The sequence below is a fragment of the Acanthopagrus latus genome, chromosome 17, assembly GCF_904848185.1.
Source record: "Acanthopagrus latus isolate v.2019 chromosome 17, fAcaLat1.1, whole genome shotgun sequence".
In the NCBI taxonomy this organism is placed as follows: domain Eukaryota; kingdom Metazoa; phylum Chordata; class Actinopteri; order Spariformes; family Sparidae; genus Acanthopagrus; species Acanthopagrus latus.
This window is the reverse complement of record NC_051055.1, coordinates 28,042,747-28,068,090: the sequence shown is the minus strand read 5'-3', so window position 1 is coordinate 28,068,090 and position 25,344 is coordinate 28,042,747. Positions and strand designations below refer to the sequence as shown.

At 42.1% G+C, this 25,344-nt stretch overlaps 2 protein-coding genes across 7 annotated transcripts in view; both read left to right on the top strand.

Moving 5' to 3' along the window:
* The window catches only part of agmo (alkylglycerol monooxygenase), a 49,319-nt gene extending 34,721 nt beyond the window's left edge, over positions 1–14,598 (top strand). Inside the window, exon 13 of the mRNA XM_037073236.1 lies at positions 14,101–14,598. Coding sequence (XP_036929131.1) covers positions 14,101–14,181 — 81 coding nt within the window. The 3' untranslated portion in view covers positions 14,182–14,598. The remainder of the gene's footprint in view (positions 1–14,100) is intronic.
* Positions 14,599–14,732: 134 nt separating this feature from the next.
* The window catches only part of dgkb (diacylglycerol kinase, beta), a 95,064-nt gene continuing 84,452 nt past the window's right edge, over positions 14,733–25,344 (top strand). For 2 of the 6 annotated variants that reach the window (XM_037073221.1, XM_037073219.1), the window contains exon 1: positions 22,702–22,864. The gene's annotated coding sequence lies outside the window, so the exon portion shown is untranslated. Of the gene's footprint in view, positions 14,852–19,564; positions 19,704–20,272; positions 20,413–20,552; positions 20,643–21,788; positions 22,072–22,699; positions 22,865–25,344 lie in introns of those variants that run through there. The other 4 variants (XM_037073220.1, XM_037073222.1, XR_005070529.1 and 1 more) reach the window with 4 other exon arrangements.

The following is a 25,344-nucleotide window of genomic DNA, read 5'->3' as shown; positions in this document are numbered from 1 at the left end:
CACAATTTATGCTAGAAAATACCCAAGACCCGAGAGAGTTAAGTTAATCAGTAGAGAAATATGTTGAAACCTGTAATTAATCTTGGAGCGTGAAAATCTAATGAATGTTCACAAGTTTTACAACAGCTGTTAACGACTGTATGAGTACAGACACCCGAGAATCTCCATTATGGCTGAAACTAACAAGTATTTTTATTGTTGTTTAAACTGTTGGTTATTTGCTGAATACATTGATTAGCTGTTTGGTCTATTAAATGTCAGAAATAGATGAAAAAGTGTTTCCCAAAGCAAAAAACGACTTCTTTGTTTTGTCCGAAGCCCAGAGATATACAGTTTACTATTACTGTTCCATCATCAAAATAGTTGGTGATTAGTTTGACCACTCAGCTAGTTAATTAATCACTGCTGCCATATAATAGCGGAGAGTTTAACAAACCTACATTTTTAAATTGTAGAATTATTCTCTGGGAAAACTGGAGGAACCGTGTATGTAAAAATCCTCATACGTCTCCTTGACGGCGTCATGTTTCCCTGGTGTGTGTGTGTGTGTGTGTGTGTGTGTGTGTGTGTGTGTGTGTGTGTGTGTGTGTGTGTGTGTGTGTGTGTGTGTGTGTGTGTGTGTAGCCCGTTTGGCTGTGATTGTGTGTGTTGTGTGGTCTGTTTGGTGTGTGTGAGCTGGGTGCTAAGTCCAGCCCCGCGGCCCTGTGATCTATGAGTCCAGATGCGTCGCCCAATTGACCATAAAATTGGCGAGCCTCTCTGGCTCTGGCAGCCCGACTGTAGATGGCGGCTGACCTCTCATTACTTGCCCTCCCTCCCCTCGACTGCCTCTTTTTTTTACTCCCCCACTCTTTCTCTCTCTTTCTCCCCGCCCTCGCCGCTCGCCCATCTCAGCCAGTGTGAACGAGAGCAACACTTCTGGAACCAATTAGTGCCGTCTGCCGCTAACTAGAGCTGGCTGATGAGATTTGCACGTGAGCGCTGGATCGCCGCTTTTATTGTCCTCTGACTCCACATCTGCTCCGCTCAGGTGTTTCAAAAGACAACTCGAGGCTTTTCCCACCTTTTTTTTTTTTCTTCCTTTTTTCCCACCGTAAAAAGTGGGATAAAAACCAAATGAATTATAATGTCTGATATGAAGAGCATATCCAATCAGCTTCAGAGCAAAAAAGAAAGCCTTGATTTATGCTGCACATGCTGCACGGCTGTGTCACCTCGACAGCACTGTAAGTTTTACGCAGCCGCCTCCTTTAAACGAATCATTAGGCCTCATTTCAAGTCGCAGTACATCAGTTTGAGCCGAATAAATGTCTCGCTTGCAGGTGGGGCTCGTTGAAAAAAAAAACCTCACAAATTTACTTGAATTGGTTCCTGACGTATTTGTGCTCTTTGCTCAGAACTACAGCAAAGGAAGAAAAGAAAAAAAAAAAAACCCACCATGAAACTTTAAGGTACTTTAATGATATATGAGTCTGACGCGTGAGGTGAACGGCCAGCTCTTTGTTGCAGAGGGTGATGGAGGGAGGGCGTGTTTTGAAGTCGGGCCAATCAATTAACAGTCACTTGAAATGGAGGAGGGGAAATTCACATTTAATTGTATTCAGGCTCATGCGACTGTACAGTTAGGGAGAAAAAGGAGGGGGGGACTACAAAAAAAAACTACAAAAACTAGGTCGGTTTGTGGTCCTTCAAACCCAGTGGTGTGATATACTGCACCCTTAAAGCTCACAGTGGTATTTATAGTGGCTCTGGAGATTTCCCTTGTAAAGCTGCAGGCTTGACCTGTAAACCAGGGCTGCCTCTCGCTCCCAGCCGCCCACTCGCCGCCCAAAAACCCTCGTCTGTGAAGAGCCCGCCGGTTCAGAGGAGGCTGGTGGCTGTGTGTGTGCGTGTGTGTGTGTGTTGTCAACCTATATCAGCATCTGTACTTGTGTGTGTGTGTGTGTGTAGAGGTTTTGAAGTTGTTTGTGTCGTTGGGGAGAGTTGAATGCACAGATTCTAGCTTCCTGATGCAGATAACTCTGATGATTTCCTGTTATAACTTACACACATTTGATAAGGATGAGTTGGTTATTGAAGATGTGTGAACGAGACTTACTGTATATATGAACAGACTGGATAAAACAAACTTGTGAACCAAACATTTAATGCTAATCAACACGACATTGTTTGGCTGCTTCTGCTGCTTCACACTGCTGCTTACTGTATAAACCCACCGTAAAAGTTAAATGGACTCCATGTATGAAGCACTTTTCCAGTCTGCTGACTGCTCGACAACATACAGTATACCGTTCATGCTCTGCCGCCTGAGTTAAAGCTCTATTTAGCACTAGTCATAGTTTGTACCAGCCGACTAGTTAAGTCAGCTCATTTCACCAGACAGCCTGCAGACTGTGTTAATATGCTACTGTTAGCCACACTCGAGCTTCTTTTACAGGATGGCACTCAGCGGACAACATTAGCGCTCCTCGACGTGATTGTTGTGGAAGTCGCTTCCTCCATTCAGCTTCTGTTAAAGCTGCTGCAAGCAATAATTTTTCTCCTTAACACAAATGTTGAACCGCTCTATATTCCAACAGAAATCGTTTTCTGCCATCCCTGCACACTTTATCCAATCAGGACAGAGAACTTCATAAAGAGGCGGTCCTGCTGCTATTTCTGGGGAAAGTGTAATTTAAAGGATGAGATATTTTGAGTTGTGCACTGAGATTGTCCCAAATGTTCCCAACAGTGTTCAAACCTGGAGAAATCCTGAATTTTTCTCAAGGTAATGGTGTGTTTTGTTCGGTTGCCTGTCGCTAAGACTTCTGGGAGAGAGACAGAAGCCATTTTTTTTTTCTGGGTAGCAAGCTGCCAATTTGGCCGTCCTTTTTGCAGCTAGGTCCACAGATTTAGACAGAAGGCGGTATACTGGGGGTCTGTTTTGGTCCACCAATCTGACGTCTCAGAGGGTACACTTTTTTCCACCTCCGTTGCTTCATCTGTGGACGTCAAGATGAGCAACTGGACAGCCGCTGAGATCCAGGAGCTGCAGCGTCTCCTCGATCTCTGTAGCTGTCGTCGCTGTCCGCTTGTTGTTGTAGCTGCAAGCTGCTAACGGTCACTACTTTCAAATTAAAAGCCCCTCGCAGTTCTAAACTCCAATGGGGTGCAATATAAAGCTCTTATTTTGAAGACAAATTCATTGTCACTATTCACTGCCCAACTTCGAGCTTCACGTCACACCACATGTTTACGTCTACCCCAGTGGCGGCCAAAGTGGTAGCTTTTGGAAAAGAAGGAATATTCCACCTCCCTTTCAGAAAGACAAGGCGGCACATTGCTGCAAATGTGCCACCTTTCTGATCTAAAGGGCCTAGAGGGTGAGGAGGGACGTCGGCTAACAAGACTCAACACAACATGAATAAAACTGTATTATAAACGTCACCCACGAACATTTCTGCAGGAGTAACTTTAGATACAACTCCCATGATTCCTTCATGACATCATCAATCAAAGTTTTTTGCTATGGATTTGATTTAGAGACTCTGGGCAGCAGAAATGACTGAACAACAAATTGATCTCAGAATGGTAGTTTTATCACAGGGCTGCATTATTCGGTCCACCTCACGTCTGTTGTGTGTGTGAAATACACTTCCTGCGTGCTGAGTTTGGACGGTAATGATGTAACACATGGTCGTGTTATTACTGAGCGAGGCCCTGAAGGCACAGAGACTCTGTACATCCCAGAGTAATTAAGCAGCTCGTCTCTCAGAGCGGCCACTAACTGCTGGTGAAGTCACAGTAATTTAAGAGGAGAGGTCGTAAAAATACACCTGTCTCTCTTCACGAGGTCGCCCGTCTGACAGAAACCATTCGAGATCAAACTTTCCAGCAGAAACAAAACTTTACTCGTGGTCCCTTTTTTTTTCTTGTATTTTTCCAATCGTCGGTTTTCACTTTTTCCTTTGTGTAGTTATGGAACTTAGCAAAAAAAAAAAAAAAAAAATCACTGAGATTATTAAAAGCTTAAGAGGTTTTTTGGGTTGTCTACTTTGCTTCCATTTTACAACATGACTGAGATGTGTCCTCAGACAGAGTTCAGGAGAGCGACGCGTTGGCTCATGCGAGTTTGACACTCGAGAAGGAAATCTAAATCTACGTAATCCAGCCCAATCCAAAATATTAAAAAATCATCTAAATAGTTTTCACACCCTGCTGGATTTTCCATCTTTTCATCTCGGTGCTGATAGTGTTTTCCGATCTCAAAAAGTTTTTTTTTTTTTTTTTTTTTTTTTTTTTTTTTACTGTGAGACTCGCAGAGGAAAGATAAATGCTCCCTGGCCAAAAAGAAGAGGTCAGAACAATATTATGAAGTTCATGTCACACACAAAGGCACAGAGAGGCTTTATCTTCAACACATCACCCGACTCGTCTGCAAAAATTTCAGATCACACCCCGTCTTTCCCGCTTTCCCGGTCAGATAAGACCCCAACCGGTGAGAGGTCGGCGTTATCTGACAGTGTCGTTTCCACCCGCCAGATCTCAGGTGCGAGAGGTCAGCGGTCGCCTTTTTCTCTCTCTTTTATTTTTTATTTTTTCTTTTCGAGGCAGGAATGTGTGGTAGCAAGAAGCAGCGCTGAGGTTAACAGGATTGTTTGGAGCAGTGGAAACTCGGTGAGCATGACATCATCTGAGAGCTCGCAGGAATGGAAAGGGGGGGGGGGAGGAAATCTCCTCCCAGGGAGAAAATGGAGGGATTTGAAAGCGAAGTGCTGCGTTAGGACTGTTCCGTTGGAGTAAACAGCGGGGTGGTCGACCGTACGCAGTGTGAAATATTATCACTCAATGTGCAGGGGATCGTGCCCGTCAAAGAGTAACCGCTTGGTTTATGTTGTCAAACCACTTGCCAGGTAAAGCTATGGAAATCTAACAGCAACTGGCCCCTCGGGGGTTCTCCTGCAGTATTTAGTTTGGCTTTTCCTCGGGTGCGTTTCTGTGGCCAGCGTCGACTTTCTTTTGAATTTGTCTTCCTATTTGTGCTTTAATTCATGGGTGAAACACAACAGTGGTCCAGTTTATGATGCGGCCTCGGAGCCAGCATGTGAACCTGATTGAACCTGACGATTGGCTGCTCTGGTATTCCTCCCCGCTCCCTTCACATAAAGCCGATTTCACAGAAGTGTAACCCCAATTTCCAAAGACGTCGGCTCGCAAATTCAAAACATAACAAATGATAAAAGGCTTTTCATAAAGCTCAAATATAAATAACTCAAAGAGTTTTACCGTAGAAAACCTGTCAGAGTAGTTCTGAACGAAGGCTTAGCATATTAATTTAGCAATCTTTATGGGAGTGCGAGCTTTCATCACTCTCCACGCAGTTTATTAACCTCTCTCTCCGCCACGCTCATTGGCATACTGGCTAACAATCACACGTCTGATATTGTAGTAAAATCACATTCTTCGTGGTCCTTTCTTCACAATAGCTCGAGCTGCAGTATCTTGAACCGAAGTGAGCTGGAAAGTGTCTCCAGCTGCCAGGATCTGTGAGCAGTTGGGGGGTTACGAGTTTGTTGGACGGACTTCAGATCTAAGATTGCAAAATTGGGAATAGCCACCGTCGCAGACGGATCCAGAACGAGCTGACTCCCTGCTGCCGAGCTGCAGAGCTGCACCGGTTAATGTTATATACACTGACATGTTTGTTGAGAGAGGAGGCGGATGCATCAAGCAGACCTTAGATATACTGATGCATGATTTAATCTCAGGGTTCAATGAGAAGTGTTGCTGTCCGACCCTTCTTCACATGTTGAGATGTCTCTGTGCAAGACACTGAACCTAAACTGCGTCCATTGTTTTGTGAAAATGTGTGAATGAAAAAGGCAAAGTTTGAAGCACTTTGGGCAGAAGTTTCTCTATAAATGCTGTGTATTTACTAGGCGTGTCCAGAATTAGATTCTAAATTGTAAATCGATTAGAATGAGCTCTCAATTGTGATAATCAAAATCAAAAGGTGAATCTGTGATTCACAGTGTTTTCTCTTTTCCGCCTCCTTCTTGTGGGTGTAACTCCGACAGTGTTGCAGATGTTGGATTTATTTTCTTTGTCAGAGATTCTGTATTTGTTTGTTTATGAAGATGAAGATGGTTGTGACTGTTTTAAGAAACAAAACTTTGTGATGGGTTGGGGTTAAACTGAATTCCTGTCCTTGTTGTTTATCGTTGAATCCCTGATGGGACAGTGTTTTGTTGTTTAGCTCTAGAGATTAGATTTTTGGTGGATGTTATTCGAACTCTGTGTGCATTCCCTGGTCTGCTGGTTTCAAATAGAAGTCTGATTGAATGTAAGCTTATGAGAAAATGACCCTACTTCTCACTTGATTTAACACCTCAGTAAACAGTTTATTGACTCAGTCTGTAGTTTCAAGTCTTCTTCAACATGTCAGGATGTTCATTTCATAAATTATGATCCCACTGAGAGTAACGTAGGGGATAAAACAGGGTATGCTTCAGGTTTTGGCTACCGTGTGATTGACAAGTCACCACTATGGCGCGTCATGGGGTTCTCTGTCAGATCCAGTCAGGATTTCCTCCCCAGCTCCACCCTGTTCCTCCAAATGTGGTCCAAGCGTCAGAACAGTCGGGTGACCTCACGGTGGGTTTACACTCGATTCTTGCCGATGCTCTTCCAGAGTATCGATTGTGTTTTCCTGGCGCTGATGCTTCATCCTTGGAGACACCGTCAGCTGCTCCAGGGAAACAGAAACTCCAGACTTCTGTTTGGCCATCTCTGCCGCTTAAAACACATCTTCAAACCTCTTTTTAAAGGTCCGCTTCATTGTTCAAGGAACGGACTCCACAAGCTTGCACAAGCGTCCGCAATTACACATTTTTTGGTCGGCTCAGCATCTGAAGCGTCTCCGTCCACAGCACTCGTCTCCCAGTCGATGATTGCTCTGTTGGTCTGTGGTCCCCCTGCCCCACCTCAATCACTTCCTCTTCCTCCTCCTTGTACAAACACACAAGAAAATCAGACGGCCAACATGTTTTCAAAGGCGATAAGAACAAGAAGGAAAAGCGGAGGCTAATTGTTACCGACAGGAGCGCTGCCGGCAGGGAGAAGATGGCACGTGGGTTGTTGATCCTGCTAAGCGCTCTACCTGACTGCTCAGGAGCTCGACTGATCCTGATCCTCCCAAAGCTTTTAGAGTTTCTGAAGTGATCTGTCGCAGGAAGCTCTCGTTTTATATATGACACAGACCTTCAGCTGCTCCCGGGCACAGAAATCATTTTACTTATCTGTGCAGCCACAGTAAGAGCTCCTGAGGTAACGTCCTCGTGGCCTCGCTTCTTGTTGGCCTCTTGTTGGTCATATCCTGTCAACTTTATATTCTACTTGACAGCTCGAGACCTTTTTCGTCCTCTCAGAGATCCTGACCTGCCTTTTTTTTAATCTTGAAGTTCAGTTTCTGTCTGCCTCCTCAGCCTTGTGTGTTGAGTTATGATCTTTGGAGCTGGTCTTTTGGGCCTTTTTAAATGTGTTTATCTGATCCTGACTTTGCGTTTCATTGTCTTACTCAAATAAACATTAATTGGGCAGCAGATCTTTTATTTGGTGTGTTTGTTGCTGTGCTAACACCTTGGAGCTTTTTTCTCGTTGATGAGCTGATTGCTGCCTTGTGTTGCGTTACTAATTGGAGACTTTGATTACTGACTCTTTTGGATTCTTCCCGCTCACGTGGCAGGAACACAGAACAGCTTCAAGAACTGTTGGCTTCAAACTCAACAGTAGGAAAGTTTAACTAAACCAGAGGCTGTTGTGATTTTTATAAAAGTGAGTGGGTTGATGGAAGGAGTCGAGGTGAAGATGCACCTCATTTATCTTGATCTTCTTCTCCATGAAAACACAAAAAGGGACTTGATTTTACAAAAGCAAATGCATCCTCACGTCCAAATGTTGCGTAACACATAACTCTGCAAAGAAACTTTCCAAATGATTTTAATTTTGTCTTAGAGGCAACTTACCCAACACTGCCGTTAGGATCGTGGCCCTCCATTGAGATGAAGTTAATGTTGAGGTGAAGATTTCTTTTATCGCGGCTGAAGGGAATTCAACAGATTTGAGGCGGATTTGTCTCGTGTTTTTAATGTGGCATGATGGTCTTGATGTGTCACTGTTGACCCGACATGTGACCTCAGAGCGGACACATGCTAAACGAGCATAAACCCCAAATGTGAAAAGGAAAACATCTAAACAACCGTATCGTTCTAAACCGGCGTATCATCAGACCGCTTTGTGTTTTGTTGCTCTCTCACATGTTTAGCCTGGCTGCAGTGTGTGTGTGTGTGTGTGTGTGTGTGCCTGCGTGGGAGTGTGTCGGTGATATTTCTCATGGCTGTGCTACAGATCCAGCGCTGCACCGACTCTCTGGTGGGACATTAACCTGCTCAGCGTATCCTTCCTGAGTCTGCTCCAACAAGCCGAGCCCAGAGACGGTATATGTGCTCATAACGAACAGACTGGAAGTCCTCTGTGTGTGTGTAGGTGTTGATATATGTGTGCATGTCATGTTCTGGCATCCTTTTACTCGTCCTTCAAGCTTAAAACTTAAAATGTCTTTTTATCTTTCGCTGATTTTTTTTTCCTGGAAAATACTTCAGGAAAAATACTTTTAGACCAAATTCAAACTCCGTACATGAAAAATCTTTGTTGATTTCCTTGCGAAAAAAAAACAAAAAGTTAAAGGAAAAACTGGTCGAAACACAAGAAAAATGACTCTGTGAGATGTTGAGGGATGAAACTGTATTAACAGGCATTTTCTGGGGTTTATTTTCTCCAATCTATCAACGTCCGGCTGCAGCGAACTCCACCCACTCGGGCTCCGCGGCCAGCCCAAAACAAAACGCTCAGAAGTATTTTCCGACACAGTTCAGTCCAGGTCCGGTGGACTGTAGGCAGCCATATGGAGCGCGAGCTCTGGAAACATCCCATTACAGGTCGTATATCACGCGGCTGACAGCAGCCATTCTGCCTTGTTTTCATTTCAATCACGAGCGCAGCTGCAGTCGGAGAACAGCGAGGGGCTCTGCCAGGTTAACCCGCTGGAGGCTGGGAGACGGTCGCCAGGGGCAACCAGATCCACCCCCGAGGTGTTTAATGCATCTGCTGGATGGTCAGCATCGATCAGCAGAGCAGACCACCGCTGCTCTCCGGAGATCTTCGGTGGTGGAGCTGCAGATGTTTTCAGGACATTTATTCTTGTCAACACCATATTTCATCAATAACGGGACACTTTTCAGATGCAACAGCTATTTAAACCAGTAATTTGGGATGTGAATATGACAGCGTTGTTCCCGAGAGGCCGCAGCTCATGTAATTCCCACTGAATGTCTAAATTGAAAGTTTATTTCAAAAAGTAACACTGTAATTTTGTTTTTATCAGGAGAAACTTCAGAAATAAGTTCTGGAGTGTAATGTAGAGTCACAGATTTAGGCTACAAACTTAATTATCTAAAAGAATTCTGCATTAAAATCAACCGTCTTACATTATCCCAAATGTTTCCAACAATGCTGAAGACCAGAGAAATCCAAACATTTACTCAAGTTAAGAGTATGTTTCACGGGGTTGCCTTCACTACTTCCTTCATAGGGAAGTCGGAGGATGAAAAAAAAATTTAAGGTGACTAAAACCTTAAATCACGACCTGATTCTGCCTCACAGGTGCTGCTCATGATGGCACTGTGTTCAGAAACACCTGAAAACCAAGTTCACTTTCAGTTTCCCTGCAGGCATCTTTTATTTTGCCTCCCAGCAGCAGAAGCTACAGACTATATGTTTTTATCAGAGGGGGCCGCACACCTGATGTCCAAACCTTTACGTCCATTTAATGAAAGTTTGCTGTGTAAATCCATCCGCTCTCGTACACGTCACACCGCAGAACGTATTTCTCAACATAATTAAAACGTCACGTGTTGTCGGGTCTTTTTTTGTGCAAGACAAACGTGCACTTCCTCCTAGAATAAATGTTATGTCACACAGTCACTGTGTAGACTGTCAGTACCAGATGTTTTAAACTGAGTAGAGCACAAACATCCACGTTATTAATCACTCGCAGCACAGATGGAGCAGAAGTGCAGCTGAGTAGCGAACTGAAGCTACCTGAATACACGAACGGGGCCTGAATGAATCCTTTACTTCTTGTGGCCGGAGATGAAACCTCATCAACAAACGCAAACTGTTGAATAAAGACACTGTCAGCGTTGAGATTTGTTCCCTACAAAACTCAATCAGACACTAAAAGAATGAATAAACTCATATTTCCTGCGTTGTTGGTCGTTGTGACTCTGAGGAAAACACAAACAGCCCAGCTGTCTTTGTGGCCGCTGTGCAAACAATAAAACCACTTGTCTTTATCCAAGAACCACCTGACAGTAAACTGAGGCAGGTGTGCAGATCCTGCTTTTTATACGGTTCAATATAAATACATGCTTTTTTAAAATTTATTTTTTTTATCTTTGCTCTTGTTTTTTCTACTTCCTGTGGTTGTTGTTTGGCACTAAAACACAGAGGCAAATCCCACAAATGTGAAAAACTTTCCTTGCAGTTGATTTAATTGTTTTTATTTGTACTAAGCATAATTATAACATGCATTTAACCAAACGTACCTGGCTTCTGCCCACTGCTGGGACAAAAAAAAAAAAACATTTTGAAGGGGTTAAATCCACTCTGGACGATTCTGTGCCTCACATTTTGCCATTACAGACATTAATGTGACATTTACAGCGCAGGGCACATAGATAACGTCCTTTTTAAGAAGACGGACCTGCAGTTTTAAGGCCCAGCCTACAGAAACCACATGTTTTGCAGCTTTTCGTATTACTGCTCTTAACAAAGTACCTTCTGCAGGAAAACAAAGTGAGTGTGAGCGGATTTGCTGAGATCTCTACTTTGGGAGCCTGCTGCCGTCTGGCCGTCGTGCTTATTTGTAGACGATCAAACTCGCTTCCTTCCACTATGTAATCTGTCCCACATGGATTTCCTACAGAGTCCATTAAAAAAAATGTAGCACAGAGGGGCGAAGTCGGGCGAGAGAGATGGGAACAGAACAGACCAATGGGTGCCCTTCCTAACTTTTGGCTTCGACATGCGGCTTTGATAGAAGCCGCTGTCATGTTTCGGTCCGTTTGAGTGAAATGTGTCGTGCGAGGTTCTGCCGAGCTTCTCGATCCCAATCCGTCTGCGAGATGGACACGAAGCGACCTCGTCTATTTGTACCTCGTCTGTTTTTCTCCCGCGTGGAGTTTAGACTCTCAGCCGTCACGTTTAAATCGTATTAATTGGATTTGTTGTGACGCAGAAGCTAAAATGTCAGCGTGACTTTTACTTTGACCTTTATTCTTAATTTGCTTTTTATTCATTTAATACAGATTTTTTCCCTTAAACAACGTTTATTTTTGTTTAGATTAGTGAACACATGATGGATCCTCTTTTGACGAACAGTGACATTTCTATTAATGATCACGTCTTTGTGTCTTTATAATCTTCAAATCTATTCCGAGAAAACTATTTATTTTAAGTAAAAGAAGCATCACCACACTTTTAAAATATACCGCTGGAAATTCCTGCTTTAAAAATATTATTTAAATAAAATGACGTATTATTTGCAGAACATTTAAAGTACTCACGGTGGAAAAACTCATAACTTTGGGGTATTAATAATGTGGGTTTTTTTTTTTAATTAATTGATTACTGTTTTAGACTTTTCATACAGTTTGAGTGTAAAATCTTTAGTTTATTAAATACAAAAGATAAATGTGGATTAGGAGCAGGAAATAAAGATAAACTAGAGTTTCCACTGAAGCTCAGAACTGGACTCTGGTGTAAAATGTTCTGAGACGGGTTCTCTCGAGTGTTTTCATTCACCGATCGATCGGCCTCGTGTGGCTCTGATGAAACCGGCAGCATGTGTGTATGTGTTCGCCTATACGGGCCTGTTCTGATGGAAATGGGTCATTTAGACCGTGTTGAATAAAATGAAGAAGCCACACGCTGTGCAAGATGCTTTTAGTTGAGCCCTCTGACACACCTGTCGCAGGCGTCAGGTGTTAACCACAGAATCTGGCAGAATAAATTGAAGTTTGTTTGTAAATCTTGGTGATATTATAAGAAAGTAGTTGATTTTGTTGTTCTTTGTTATTTTCTGAATGTGTGAAGGAGAAGGAGCAGTTTTCAGATACTTTACTGAAGTAAAAGTGCCGTTAAAACACTGTAAAAGTACTTTATCACAATTAAATATCTTGGATAAATGTTTGACTTGAGTAAAAGTCCAGAAGTTTTATTATCAGTCAAGTGTATTTAAAGTTTTAAAGGTGGAAGTGGTCTTAATATCCTCTTAATCTCGTCTTCCTCTTATTATTGGTTATTATAATATTATCTTTGCTGATGTTGGAGCTGTGGGAGTGCAGCTGATTTTAAATGCTTCATACGCTGATGAATGCATCGTATTTTATAAACACATCAATCTTTATGAGCAATCTTAATCTGAAACGTAACTGATCACTGTAGCTGGCTGATAGATGTCGAAGGAAGTCGAGTAATTTCCCCTGAAACATGTTGCGTACCATTAAAAAGTACTTAAAAGTACACAGGATGTGTGTAAATGTACTTGGTTACATGTCATGATTTGTTTGGTGGATGTGAAATTCAAAGCTCCAGATTTGTAAATGATATTTGGACGGAGACTAAAAAAGGGGAAAAGCAGGAGCAGCTCGTTCTGAAGCTCTTTACGTTCTCACTAAATCGTTTCTCCTCCTTTTCTTGGTCGATCGCGATGCTTTTATTGTCTCTCGGCGGGGAGGCAGTTCTCAGGTAGTCTCTCTCTCTCTCTCGCTCGCTCGCTCGCTCTCGGAGGAAAACAGCTGCCGTGTCCGCGAGGAAACGTTGCTTTTTTTCCCATCATGCCGTTTTGCCTGTGATGGACAGCGGTCTGGTTTTGGCTCGGGTTGTGATGTAGGATGCAGTTTATGGGCCAGAACGCAGCAGCGAGGGGGCGGAGGCGAGGGCCCGGGTTTTGTTTTTTTTTTTTCTCCCCTCCCCTCTTCTGAGCGGCGAGGTCGGCCATGACGGTGACCCGGGTGACCCCGTCGTGAGAGCGCCAGGGGAGAAGACCTGCTGCTTAACCTCTGAGCCCACTTTCTCCAGCGCCCCTCGCTGTTTTCTTTCAATTACGAGTGTTCACTTTCGGTGTTTGTCTTTCTGTTCGCTGGTCGTAAATGTTACCCGTCACGCTTTTTACGTCCCATTTTTCCTCGTTTTTGTCGTGGTCCTCAATCCAGTTTGATTGTAATCAGTGCTACAGTTTAGTTGATGCTGTTCTCCAGAGAACGTTAGAACGAGTTCAGACATTTGACTGTTGACGTGTCGACTAACATTCACATCTATTTAATCCAAACCTTGCTCCTAAAGGCAGGGACAGCTTTATTAAATTATATTCTTGAATAATTATAATCAAAAATATGAAAAGAGAAAGTAAGGTTTATGAGGCTGTCAAAGGCTAGTTTTGTGTAGCTATGTTTTTGATTATTTTGATAATCAATTGTCATTTTCTTTTACAAAAACTCCCAAATTGTTCCTGTTCGAGCATCTAAAATATGAATATTTGTCTGTATTATAATCTGCTGTGATCATAACCTATAGATAATTGTATTTTGGGCTGTAAGCTGATTTAAATCCATCAAAATAAATAATATATGTATTTCTTTCTCGCTATTTTCTGACATTTGACAGATTAATTGATGCTGAAGATAATCGTGCAGGCAGATATCTGATGTGTAATGAAAAATAAGTTTTTTAAAAATTGTAAATTCAACGCGTCAACCTTTTTATTTCACGTCTTCCATCAAACTCAAGCTGTCGCCTCACGAACACTTTGACGAACCAGCATCAACCTCTCGTGGCTGTCGTCACTTTTAGACACTTTAGCGTGATGAAGCTTCGTGTCTTCGCCTCAGCTCAGTCAGTTTATCTTCGGAGCGTCACAGCCGTCATTTTGAAGGGAAATACACTCTGACGCCTCTGATCTGATCTGATCTTCACCCCCGTCTGTGTGTCTGTGTTGTCCAGGCCTTTGTCTCCCTCTCTCTGCTGTTCTGGGGTCTGCAGAGCGTCTCTCAGCTGCTCAGCATCAAGAAGAAAACCGTCTGAGTCGACACGAGACGGCACGGACCGAATATTATCTTCATCAAGTCGTGATTAATGACGTAATTCCTTTCTAACACTTTTTAATAACCTCAAACACTCTCAATGCCTCGTCTGTTTTATAACTGAACAGTTGTCATGTGAATTAGCCATAAAACGCTAAAGGTGCTCAGGTTTTATCAAAACAACACATATCTTCTGATGAATGTCTCCGTTTTTAAACATCTCTTGTACTTTGTGTCTTCAGTAACAGATTCTACACTGCTAATCAACTTAATAATCAACTCTGATGTCTTTTATTTCCTCTTCTATGCAACATATACCTCTTATAAAAACAAATGCTGCTCCTGTTAATTTCACTTGCACGACACTGTACAGTATATTGCTTTTCTCATTGCAATAAAACATTTGTAATTCTTGCTCTACATGTCTCCCATTGTTCATGTTTCTAAAACCAAAACGAAATGAACCCCCGGAGGATGAGCAGCGAGTCAGAGCCTCCAGATTTTGTGTGGGAGTGACAAACAGTCCACAGCAGATGGTGCTGTTATCTCCTGTCAGGGATCTCCTGTGAGTCAACGACACCTGTGTTCAACAAAACCTGCACATCATCATATCTGAGAGACGCTAAGATGTTTGTTAAAGTACCGAAGGTCAGCGAAGAACGACAGATCAGGTATCAAAGTGACGACTGCAAGAGCAAGAACATCAGAGTTTGAACAAATGAGGATTGAAGTGAGGTTTAAAAAGTGCTCGACATGAAGAGAAACATTCAATATTAATTATACATTTTGATATATAAGTAAGTCTACACACACTTTAGCATGTGCACATTACTACAAAATATCCTCTTCCTGACTTTTTAAAAAACAATGTAAAATGTGTGTAAAATTACCCAAAAGTCAAACCTGAGTGAAAGTAAAGATCAGTCACCTACAGGAAGCAATTAATACAAAATAATATATAACTTTACACAGACAAGCAAGTTAAACGTTAAGTACACAAGTCAGCCTGTTAGTTACACAGACACAAAACAAATCAGACAGAACGTAACAGACTAAATAAAATAAATGATGTTTACAGTATTTACATGAGGTGCAAATTAGCATTGTAGTAGGTTTGCAGCAAATGTGAAAAATGGTACGTTAGCAAAAGTCTGAAAGTATCTGATGTTATCTGGTAATACATTTATATTTATGTACAGATTGTGGTTTTGTTGCCAGGGCACAATGTACCCGTCTCTGTCTGAGCTCTGTGAGTTTCAGTGGCTGCTTTTAAATGTTTCTGGAGTTTTGACAGATTTAGGTAAAAGTGCATTTTCACACAGCGAGCCTTAGTGGTGGATTAATCTCTTGAAGAAATCTGAAATTAGGAACATTTCTATCTACTGATGAATATAATGCTATCATTAAGACTGTGGTGAAGGACACGTTTTTCTTGTGAGGTCACCATGTTTGATTACTGCTCTCCTGTTTTATTGTCTTTCTGTCATATCGTGTTTTATTTATCGCATTTTATCATGTTGTGACTTTGCGGCTGTTAACTCAGCTACGTCTTTTCTTGTAAACGCACATCTTGATCTCACTGAGACTTCCTGATGAAACAAATAATTTAAATAATTAAAAAAAAAATACAATTTGACAAGCAGCTATATTTCCTACAAAATGTGTGTTAACGTTTGTTTGATATAAGCAGCAACACTCACACATTTATAAACCAGACACGCCATTAAATTACAATTACAAATGAGGTGAGCTGCTCAGACGAGACGACCATTTTCCTCCTCGTCCTTCGCACCGGCTGTCATCAGAGGGTTCGATGTGCCATAATATGAATATAAAAGGGAAACATGGTGTTCCCTGGAAGGATATGGAATTAGACTCTGTATTGGGAAATAAATGTCACCTAAATACTTCTTTATTTGTTGAATAGCTGTATATTTGATTAAAACTGTGTCGTCGAAACAGAATCTCACCTGCTGTCAACTGATTATAAGATCTGCTATTCATTTATCTGATGATCTGAATAACTCTTCTTTTATTTATTTATTTATTAAGATACATTAATTTAAAATATGCACAGGACACAGTGTGCAGTCTGCAAAGTAACCAGGAACTCAAGTTATCAAGTAAAGAACTTGTAGTGGCGGGAAATATAAATTGCTATTTTTACACAGAGTTACTAAAAAGAACGTTTTTGAACAGCTCACGTTAGCAGTTGCTTGTTCCGCTCGCCGCCGTCCTGCCAGTGGAGAAATATCGATGTCAGAATGTGACGTAACCTGGAGGACAGTTAAGGTGGAACTACTGTCTTCCAGCAACAACTATCCACACAAGATCTCATGTGACTTTCCTGTTTTTTTTTTTAATTTTAGTATTGTTTCTTAAGTGAGGCTCCTTCCTTCAGCTTCAAGGTCAATATTGTTTTTTGCTAACGACAAAACAACGAATTATCTGTGCGTTTCACCTTAACTGTCCTCCAGGTTACGTAACATTCGGAGATTCACACTTCTCCACTGGCAGAACGGCGGCGAGTGGAACAAGCTACTGCTAACGTGAGAAAATGGGTTCTTTTCAGTAAACTCTGTGTACACAAACAATGTTCTGAATGCTGGTGTTCATGTGTAGAGACCCTGGTGATACGACCAGCAAAGTTTCATGTTGTGTCGAGTCTTCTTAGTGTTTTAAAGATAGAGATTTTGATGCTAGCGTAAAAGTGTTCGTAGCACTCCCATTGAAAACGAAAATACGGTAAATCTTAAAAGTGCCTCTTTGGTCGTAATTATGCTTTTACACGAAGGTTTGGCTCGGGTACAAACGCAAAAATCCTAGGTTGCATTTTGACGAAAGCTTCGCTTTAAAGTTGGGCTTTTCATATGAGTGCTGATACAAAAACATCTACTTATTAAGCACACCAGACATGTCACAATCTTAATATTGCAACTGAAAAAACATCTACGTCTTACACAACCACATAATAAGAAACTGTGTGTTGATTTACAGTAAATATACTGAAGATGAGTTGAAGGAACTATCAGGAAGCTGCAAATTACACACACGTTCTCATCATCTCGCTGCTAAATTACATAACTTCCACTCTGAGGCGAGCGTGTGTGTACGTTCCCTTCTGAAATATTTATATCCGCGTGAAGTCGTGTGGTGATCATTATGACAAACATCCCAGATTGCAGATTATGTAAATGACGGGGGGATTCTGTGCGAGCTGAAGGAGTGGAGGCAGCTGCGCGAGTATTCATGATGTGTCATATTAACAGGTCTGCAGATGGCGTCGCTCCACTGTACATATGTGCCGAGCGCTCGCGGTGGGTTTCGCTGAAACACCACACAGAGTATTAAATGTATTCACCTCACAGATGCAGTCGACATCTGTCTGCAGAATGAGCCAATTTGGATGTGAGTGTGTGCTGTTAAAATAGGGAAAGTACCACAAATGCAAAGCAGGATCCTGAAAAAGGAGAAGCTAAAAGGTGTTTGGTGTGCAGTCAGACCATCGTGGGGCATTTAAACTCCACTAAAACCTGCAGGAGAAGGGCAGAAAGCTGCTGCTGGTCTCTGAGGCTTCACACTGTTCACGTCTCAGTCAGTGATGTCACGGATCCCCACCCGCTGTGACATCACTGATTGGGCTGCTGGCGAATCTACCTTCTGTTTTTATTAGAGAAACTCCCAAGTTCACCACAGTAAACAGCAGAGGTCAGCTAGCAACTGCTGCCCAAAACTGAGGAGAGCGCTGAACACTAGTTTCGTGAAAAATAAAGTGAAGGTCGGACACGGTTTCATTCGGGTCGCCTCACGATTTGAGTCTGACGGTTACGCTGCAATTGTAAAACAGTTTATGACTTCTGTACCTCACTAACACTGAACGTAGCCGAGCTCGGATTATAAACGTGACACACATGGTTGTGTCCTTTACATTTTGCCATCCAGTTGAAATCGTTGTTTATTTTCTGCATCGAGACAAAATAACAGAGAACATCATTCATCTCCTCTCAGCTGTGACTCTAATGACTGAAATGAATGCAACGCACAGCAGCAGTGCTTTTGTCATTAGCTGTACTTTGCTAATGAACAAACAGAAGCTGATGTTTTTTGTTTGCCTGGCGACAGTTCGAGCTTCCATTTGTCCCAACTTTCTTTCTGTTCGCTGGTCGTAAATGATTCCTGTTGCACTTTTTATGTCCTGTTTCCTTTCTATTTGTCACGGTCCTTTTTATGTCACGAGCCTCGACAGTCCAGTTCATACATTTGACTTTCAACCAGCATTAAAAGCAGGTAAAGTGAGGAGGACGCGTAGCCAAATGACGAGACTGTTAGTGGCTCTTACAGGCCGGAGCCTGATTCTCGTCATGGCTTCTAGTCGGAACACAGCAGAAGCAGAAATCTGCTCGCTGTGATTCAGAGATGATCTAATCTTTACTCACAGTTTGGAGAATCAGTAGAGGAGCAAGTTAATGTGTCATAACGTGACTGAAAAACTAAAACTGTTGATCACTTTCATGTGCGCAGTTGTAATTAGTGTGTTCATACAATAAAAAACATTTAGCCATTCCAAAGTTGTAAATATGACCAGGGAATTTGGGTAGAATTCCAGTTTTCACATACATATAACTGGGAAATATGTCCTTGAAACCAGTTGTGTTTTACCAAACATTCCCAAATCCATTCAACTAGCTTCAACTTGAGATGTAGGCAACACAGGATCATTCCTAAGAGCTTTTCGCTTGGGTTGAAGCTTGAGAGGACACAGAGCCACGAGGCCTTCAGAGGTACTCAAAACCAGCTACTCAGTGTATGAAAGTACAGTCCAGTAAATCCTACAGACCTGTAACTGTTGTCGAGCTCCCGACCCACACGTTGATTAAGCTTGTTACTCCTACAGTCGGATACTTTGAGACAAGAAGGCTGTTTTCACATTTACAGGACCTGCTGAAGACGGAAAGTTTGTCTTATATTAGTTAAGTCAAGTTGATCTTGGATGAGTCGTAGAAACACATTTTGTTAGCGAGTTAAACTATTGTCCTTCTGTGCAAAACTAAATCAAAATGACAGGGTTTTTTTAGTATGAATTTCCTTCAGTGTGTCTGATCGGAGCTGTGATGATGCTACAGTCACGCTGCAGTTTCTAAAAGACGACACTTAACAGAAAAGCAACTCAAACTGTTCAGGTCTCATATTACTATATAATGTGCAGTTAAATCCTAATGTTTCACGTCAGTTTCTACAGTCTGTTCAATATAACATATTAACCAAGGTGTGTTACAGTTTCTATTCTCGGTGCTCTCTGCTTTTTTAACGATCCGTCGGGTTATTGAAGCGATCCAGCAGCAGGACGAGAGGCTGACGTATTGATCCCGGTGTAGAAGGATGTGGCCTTCAACCTTTACATGAAATCCTTCTAATAGGCAGTGAGGGAATTCTGCCCGCGGCCCGGCCTAATGGAACGAGGAAATGTCGCTCAAGAAAAAGCGATCAATGACACAGTCGATGAGAATTAGATCTCGCTCTAATGTAAGAGGAAGCAGAAACAAACCAACAGTCATTTCATCCTCGGCAGAGTCTCAGCAGATTCTTTTTTTTTTTCTTTTTTTTTAAACAGCCTCTGAATTATTTGTGGTATAAATCAAAATGGTTGAGTTTGACAGCATTTCATTAATAATCAGACTGATGGAGACGGAATGCACGATTATATTGTAATGAATTATTGATGATAATACTCGGATAAACAGAAAATACATTTTGAAAACCATTTTATCTCCACATTTCCTCTGATTACAGCTGTGATACTTGCAGTAAATTAAACTTGTAGTGACACTCAGCATCAAGCTGATGTGTTCCTTCTTTAGTTAAATGATTTCCTGACAGCTGCTCTCTCTATGTTACTCAAACAGGAGGGAAAACGCTTTATTGTTATTTGATAGGGACTATTTTCAGCTGTGGATTGATACACATTTGGTGTATTTCTACCAGATGTGTGTGGGAATAAGATGTGCGTCATCGGTAATTAAGGAAAAATGTCAACTGTGGCTCACTGACATATTTACAGCCCTGTGAGACTTTTCCTGTCGTGTCTCTATCAGGTCAAAGTTCAGTATCAATATCTCAACTTTTACCGGATTGATCGACACCCTACATGTTCTGCAGACATTCATAGATCCAAGAGGATGAATCCTGCCGACTGTGATGGTTCCCTGACTTTTCCTTCCAGCGTCACCATGAGGTTTATTTGTAGTTCTGAGTAAAATGTCTCCAACAGCTAATAGATGGATGGTCATGAAATGTGGCAGACAGTCCATCACTGGTCGGGTTTTATTGGGTGATTTTAGTGATTTTGCTGAGCTCACCTACGTCTGCCTCCAGTGAATGACTCAGAACCGACTAATGGACCCTAAATCCAACCAGAGTTTTTGATTGTTGGAACAGTGGAACGACAAAACCAAGACAGTTTCGGTGAGTTTTCACTCTGTTTCTCTCAAGTTTGGATGACTGAATATTTGTTTTAGCTTGTATTATTTTATTTTTTTTGGTAGGAGAAAATTTAGATGTCTAAAGTTGTATTCTTCTATTCAAACTGAAACTCTTGCCAAAATGCAACCTAGGTTTTTTTGTGTGAATGTATATGAGTCAAACCTTTGTGTAAAAAGCATAATTACGATGAAAGAGGCACTTTTAAGATTCACTGTATTTTTTTTGGTTTTCGGGTCAAACACATTTTCAATGGGAGTGCTACGGGCAAATTAGCGATAGCATCAAAATCTCTGTCTTTATAACAATACGAAGGCTCGACACAACATGAAACTTTGCTGGTAGTATCACCAGGGTCTCGTCACATGAACACCAGCATTGGGAACATTGTTTGTTATACAGAGTTTACTAAAAAGAAGGTTTTTGAACAACTCACGTTAGCAATAGCTTGTTTCACTCCCCGCCATCCTGCCAGCTGAGAAGTGTCGATTTACAAATGTGACGTAACCTGGAAGACAGTTAAGGTGTTTTGAAAATAGAGCATTTGATGCTATCACAAACGTCCCTGTAGCACTTCAACTGAAAATTATTTTGACCCGAAAACAAAAATACGGTAAATCTTAAAAGTACCTCTTTCATTGTAATTATGCTTTTACACAAAGGTTTGACTAATATACATTCACAAATAAAACCTAGGTTACATTTCGGCAAGAGTTTCACATTAATAATAAAAGTGGGCGTCATCATTTTTCCTTTCTGAACATTGTGTGAGTGTATTTTGCATATTTACACTGTAGTTCAGCACAAAATATAAATGGAATGAGCAGGCTAACACTCTGAACTATGATTGTACCTGGTGATCAGCAGCATTTTAGCACTGTCATTGTGAGTTTACTACTGTTAGTGTTCAGTGAGCACAGAGCAGCAGACATGATGTAGTTCTGTTAATAGTATTAGGATGATAAAGCTATATGACAAAGAGGAACAAGCTGTCAGAGAGCAGGATCCGCGAATAGATACACAAACGTCAAACGATAGAACAAAAACACCATAAAACATTCAATAATTAATGAATGGAACCATTTCATTTTCAACGAATGGAAACATTCCTCTCCTGTTTTCCCTCCTCAGCTGCTCGGCTCGAGATGTGAATGAAGATAATGGCGTGCCAGTTCGATATCATCACGGCGTTCGCGTCGGCGTAAAAATGTGCTCTGCTCACTGGGTCGAGGAGGAATCACATCAGCAGTGGTCAGGAAAAGCTGTGAACGCCCGAATGCACCAGACAACTCCACTAACGTCACCTCCGATGTGCTACCGCCTGCTCGTGTACCTGAGGAGAGGCAGCGAGACTTTTTCTGCTCCTTAACACACCTGCTATCAGCACAGCGACATTCTGATGGGAGTCAAACAGGTGACGGGGAGTGTGCAGGGCGTGACTGATGGATTCCTCATACAAATGGTTTAACACTGATGGATATTATAGGAAAATTTAATCATAAATTCACCTCTAGACATGTTCTAATTCTGTCTCTGATTGTTTTTTTTTTTAGTAAACAGTCCAGTTATCTGGTTGGATATGTATCTGTTTTTTAGATAGCATACAGACTAGAAGCAGGAGGAAACAGCCCAAAAAGCCCATCTCATAATAACAAAAAAATCCAGCTACCAGCACCACTGAAACTGCTGTATACCTTTAACCCATTTATGCTAAGCTAAAATAAGCTAAGCTAACCAGCTAATCTACATATTTAGCCTACAGAAATGAGAGTGCACAGATTTAAATTAACTAAACAAATAAGGTTTTATTCCAAAATTGTGCAGTCTTTCTTTAATGTGAGTCTTTAAAGGTCCCATTTTATATTGTGTTCAGTTTCACACAGCTGTCCTGAATTTCAGCTGTCTAAAAGTCGCTCTACAGAACTCTATTCAGAGCAGTCTGTCTCTGTGCCTGCACCTTTAAATGCTAATGAGCTCCGTCTGTCCACGCCCACTTGGAGAGCCCTTGCTGCTACGTCACTCTCAGGGAGGGGAAGCCCCTTGCGTTAGCAGTAGCATGCTAATGTTTACGGTGGATGTATATATGTATCTATGGCTGGCGGAGAATTTCTCGTTCAACCGAACCAGTTTGACCCGGAACCAGACCCAGAAGGAGAGTCTCCTGAAGAAGTACAGACTCTGCAGCTGCAGCAGGACGTTTCAGAATGGTTAGTGTGTCTGTATAATGTTAGTTTGTTCGTATGTGTTGTTACAGTTACTACCGTGAAGCTAACGGCTAACAGCTAGCGAAAGCTGTGTTTGTCTCCAACACAGTCTCCAAACTCTTGGACACTGTTCGCATCGTCTCGGTCTCCAGTCTGCACATGTTTCCAGACTTTTTACTGTAACAACCAAGCTCCATCGTAATATTATTAACATTAAACTTGCTTCAAAAGCCATTGCATAGCGGACCGAAGCGGAGCTAACTAGTTAGCCAGTTTCCAGCTAACTTCACCAGAGTCGTAAGCAACTGTAAACACTACTAAACCGCAGCGACACTTTTCGGTGGCTCGGGTGCAGTTTGCTGGGTCCGGTATGGTTTGGACTGATCATTTAAGTGGGTCAGTGTCAAGGCAAAGCCAGCGTGAAGCGGTTAGCACACACACACAAGCTAACACGAATCGAACGCACTTTGTCTTAGAATATGTAACACAACCACTGTCTCTTCTGTTGTTCTGTAGCTGGGACAGAATATCGGCACTTATGTTGATTTTTACAAGCAACAACAGAGCTATATGCGTGTCTTGCTCTGAGCGACGACATTGTGAAACACTGCTGGACAAACCGAACTTCACCTCGGTGATGAACGCCTCCTCTCAGATATCTCCTGTCACCGCTCAGAGGAGGCTTGTCTATGATAATGACTCCTTTCGTTATGTAACGACAGGAGCTGAATGTGAACAGCCTGTAGGAGCTCCGTGTTACCGGTGGATGGGCTGCAGAGATGCAGGAATCATTTGTTTTCTAATTCTGGGAGTTGGCAGGCTCAGGGAGGACCAGCTGATATATGTAGAGACCAGAAAAAACATGTTTTTTTTATGATATGGGACCTTTAACCCTTGTCCTTAACAGCTATTTTATTCAGAGATTTTGTCTTGAAGCTAATAATGAACTTATTGTTTTAGTTAGCTGCAGAGCTTTAATATAACATGTGGTCAGCACTGACAGCGGTCCAGTCTGTGGACGAGGAGGATATTCTGCACCATCTTTGACCCAGTCTGAGTGTAAATCCAAGTATCTTCTGTCTGGACTTTGAGACCGACCCATTCCAGACTTTCCCGTTTCGTGTCCTGTGATGTGTTCACTGTCATCACTTCAAATCTAAGAGTTTGTGAGACTGCGAGGCAGGAGAATCACCTGATAGAAAAGCCTCGACACTGCGATACTAAAAAGCATTTTGATTACATCCAATACAACATATTTCTAGTCCACCAGTCTGAGAAGTCCAGGCATCTCAGTCGTGCCTTAAACAAGAGCACATGCAGCCACCAGATAATGGAAAGAAAATCACACTAACTCAGTCTGCATCAACAGATGACCCAGAGTTGAGGCACATCAGTCCCGCCCACTCTGTTTGATTGACAGGCGATCCCTGACGAGCAGTGCAGAAACAACATAGCAGCGAGTGTTTGTCAGCAAAGACAGAAAGCAATAAAAAAAAACATTTGCAGACTTAGTTATTTATCAACAGTCACTGTGTGCTTATCTCTGCGCAAACATTAAAAACTTCACACATGAGCCGAAACATCTCGTTTGTGTCTGTGGCGCCTTCTCGTTTCTTTTCCTCATTACGTGGCAGATGGTAAATAGAACGAATGTGATTCGCTCCCTCGGTGCCACCGAGCGTTCCAGTGACTCACGCTCTGATAATCCAGTTTGAACGCTCTGCACCAACCGTCCCACGACACACACATGACCGCACAAACACTGTCACATAGGAAGTAAAGTCTATCATTATACAGTATTTTGGTGCTGTCTATCACCTGGTGGACTGTGTTGGCCCGTAGGCTCGACCGTCTGAAGCAGAGGAAGATGATGACGATGGATACGAACTGTTAGTTCAGTCATGGTTTGGCGGTTTCTTGGTCTGTTGCTTCCTGTTTTATTTTGTAGTGTTGCGTTTTACTTTCCACTTCCTGCCTTTGTTTGCGTTCCCATCCTCACCCATCAGTGCACACCTGTGAGTCAGTTCTGTTTCTGTTTTCCCTTCACTCTTCTTTTGTTCGCCTGTTTCCTCCTGGTGTTCCTGTGCCTGTTCTCCGGTCCTCGTGTGTCCTCAGTGTTCCCACTTTGATCTCCGTGACTTCTGGTTTGTCTTCAGAGTTGTAATTCTCTTTTGTTTTGTCGTTCCTCGGACTTCTCGGCCTTTTGTTTTTTGCATTTGGGCTATTGGATTGATGTCAGCTCATCGTTAAAGCTTGCTTTCATTTTATTTCCAAGTGGAGGCGAACGATTGCAGCGTTGAGGGAACAAGAAGAACACAATCGGCAGCTTTAATCAATACAACTTAAAAATTCTGGTTCAGTTGTGGGTGTTGCACACTCACGTCTCGAACATAACAACAAGGCATTTGAAATCTGCTACCGCTCTAATTTCACACTTCTGACTGGCCTCATGGGGACTATGGCAATTTTTTTCCAACTTTATT